Source organism: Triticum dicoccoides, unplaced genomic scaffold (genome assembly GCF_002162155.2).
Source record: "Triticum dicoccoides isolate Atlit2015 ecotype Zavitan unplaced genomic scaffold, WEW_v2.0 scaffold94199, whole genome shotgun sequence".
Lineage (NCBI taxonomy): Eukaryota > Viridiplantae > Streptophyta > Magnoliopsida > Poales > Poaceae > Triticum > Triticum dicoccoides.
In genome coordinates, this window is record NW_021312058.1 from 1 (window position 1) to 3,037 (window position 3,037).

At 52.3% G+C, this 3,037-nt stretch overlaps 1 protein-coding gene across 1 annotated transcript; it reads right to left on the bottom strand.

Annotated features, from left to right (window-relative positions):
- Window positions 1-33: 33 nt before the first annotated feature.
- Window positions 34-2,030, bottom strand: LOC119348495. The gene has a single exon (XM_037616570.1). It carries the CDS (start codon window positions 1,800-1,802, stop codon window positions 576-578), a length of 1,227 nt encoding a protein of 408 aa, XP_037472467.1. The 5' UTR covers window positions 1,803-2,030; the 3' UTR covers window positions 34-575.
- Window positions 2,031-3,037: the final 1,007 nt, after the last annotated feature.

Here is a 3,037-nt window from a genome sequence, read left to right on the forward strand (position 1 = left end):
AAAAAAATCAATTTATGTAACAGACTTTACCCTTAGTTCACTTAAAAATTAATCACCGCTCTTTTCAAAATTATATAGTAACACCATTAAAAAATGATACAGCAATCAACCCAGCATTTTGGAATTCTAGAGATAGCCTGTAAGCTAATTAAGTGGCTAAAATGAAAAAAAGATGTCATCAAACTCCATCGCCATAATTGGCCCCATAATAGTGAATGCTTTGAAATGCAAAATATGATAGACCGGTATAGGGATGATTTGTGTATAGTACTACACTGTAGCCATAAACTATGAGCCAGGTAGAGGAAGAAAGTACAGGTATGCAATTAGGCCTTCTACCACTAGCATATATCTCAAACCTAGAGGATTTAACAGAAATTGTGACTGCAAATTCTAAAACAGTATTTCGGAATGATTGCTCCACATTCATGCAGATATGTGCTACCAAGTACCAACGCATGAACATGAACATGCAACAAACAACTCAAGGCACCACATAGGAAATGATCTGAGGAATTAAGCACAAGGTCAGGCAACATCGATGAAGAGGAAAGGTTATACCAATCACCAGAAAGTCAGTTCTCTGGAGCGAGGAAGGCAGGCGGCCACGCGTGGAAGTAGGCGCACATCGGGTGGCCGTACTCCTTGCCATGTTTGGTGTGCAGGCGCTCGATCTTGGCCGTGTCCAGATGTAAGGAGTAGCGCCCATACCCCATGGTTCTGATGAACAACTTGCCGGTACGCCCCGCGTCCATGTCGCTGAGCCAAACACTGAAGATCCTGAGGCACTTGTCCTTGGGCAGGCCCGGCACCGAGTCGTACACCTTGGTAAGATTCATCTCCCTCTCCAGATACCACCCATCGTCGCTCCACCTGGTCTCCCCACGCACCCAGACCCGCAGCAGCTGGTCCTCCACGGTCGCGATGCACAGCCGCCCGTCGTCCGGCGTCTCCCCGACGCGGAACTTGCCGAAGCTGGGCATCTCCTTCGGCGCCAGCAGGTAAGAGAAGTGCAGTGTGGAAGGGTCCAGCGAGAGCACGCGGCCGGAGTTGCAGATATGCCAGTAGAGCTTCCCGGCGGCGTGCACGCAGCGCGACTCGAACCACCAGGGGTCGAAGCTGACCTCCACCTCCGTGGTCCGCGGGAGCGCGCGCCAGCGGCACTGGCCGTCGTCGACGGACGCGACCCAGGCGCGGGGGTGCCCGCCGTCGATGGAGATGCAGACGACCTCGAAGCAGAGCTTGCTCTGGTGCGCGCGGGAGAGAAGCCCGGAGCCGACGTAGTGCCTGCAGCTGCGCCAGCGGTGGTCGTCGGGCACCGTGTCGCGCGGTGGCGGCGGGAGGAGCACGCGGCGGCGGGTGGCCGGGTCGATGACGAGGAGGCGTGGGAGGATCCCCTTGGGAAGCGACGCGAGCGGTTCGAGAAGCAGGAGGCCTTGGTGGCAGTCGTGGAGCACGAAGCGGGAGGCCTCCGGAGCGAAGTCGAGGGAGAGGTTCGGTGCGGAGGCGTCGAGGGGAGCGAAGACCGCGGGGGCGTCGATGACGGTGTCCTTGGATGCCGTGTGCAGGAGCGGCGGCAAACCGGTGGCTGTGGTGTGGAAGAAGTGGCCGAGGAGAGGGGCGGTGCGGGGGAGGCAGCGTGCGGCGAGGCGGCGCCAGCGGTGGCAGGCGAGGGCGGCACGGAGAAGGTCGGCGAGGGAGAGGCGACGGAGAATGTTGAGGAGGCTGTCCACGGGGAGGACATCGACCGCCTTCTCCGGCGACGGCGGAGGGAGAGTGGTGGACGGTCCGGCCATCGCCATGGTTTGTGCCTAGTGAGAGGCCAGGTGTCTTTGGCTTGGCTTATAGTGAAAGGACGGAGGCAGGTACGTTTGGTTTGGGCCAGGCTTTGGCAAGGAAAAGCAGGATAGAGTCGCGTTTACCACCACAGCGCTCGCCTTTTCTTTTTTACTCACCACATCAGTCACCATGGGTGAACTCTTCTGGAAATATGAAATTCGAAATGGTCTGGTTAGAGCAACTTCAATGAGGCGATCCAAACGAACGGCGTCGGTGCTCCTGTGGAGCGTTGCCAATGGATAATATGTCATAAATTTATATAACTCTCACGTACTGTGTGTTGGTACAATTTTGGACAAAAAAGTGTTGGCGATTCCGACCTATACCAACAGATGCATTCTCATCTTTATAGTGTTGTGGTGTAGTGTAGTTTAATTTCTCAGTTTAAGTTAGTATTGATTTTCCCTTTTCTCTGTTCCTAGTCTCATTCTCTCTTTACCATTTCCCCTAGCAACCTACTTAAGTGAACTATTTCCAAACTTTAGTTTGGGTGTGAGCGTAGTTGTGTAAACTGACAAAGCAACTGCAGGGATTGTGGTACCATCCTTTTTGCTTCCTATGGGATCGACAAACCTTACTTTTAACAAAATTGCTACTTAGTCCCGTGCCCTTGCAAGCCATCACACACCCTCATGAAGGTACCTCCTGTTACCTTCCTCTCAAAGGTCCAAATCGGCCTGAATAGCCCAAATCTAGCAGCATGCAAACAACAACCATATCATGAAAAGCCTCGATCTGAGCATTGCCCGTTGTCCAACTGCCTCGTGCTCATCCAGATGTAAAACTTTGTCGAAATCACCCAGGCACATCCATGGGAGATTACTAAAGAGCTTATACTTTTAAGCATCCCACGTTTGGTGTCTCAAATGAGTCTGAGCCTCTTCGTACCCTACCGTCACTCTGCATGGGTCAAAGCCTGGTTCAAGAACAGAGCAATCTAGATGGTACATAGAGGAACCAAGATATCAATCTTTGTTTCATTCTTCCGAAAATGCCAATAACACCACTTCTTCTCTGACTATCAATAGCATATCCTTTATCATTCCCTAGTGTTCCTGCTAAAGCTTCTACCCTCGAGCCATCTAGCCGAGTCTCTACTATGCAAACGAGGGTAGGGGAAAATTTCCTCGCGAAATCGTGAAGCTCCCGAACTGTTACGTCTCTGCCCGCACTACACTGTGTGGGTTATGTTTTTTTT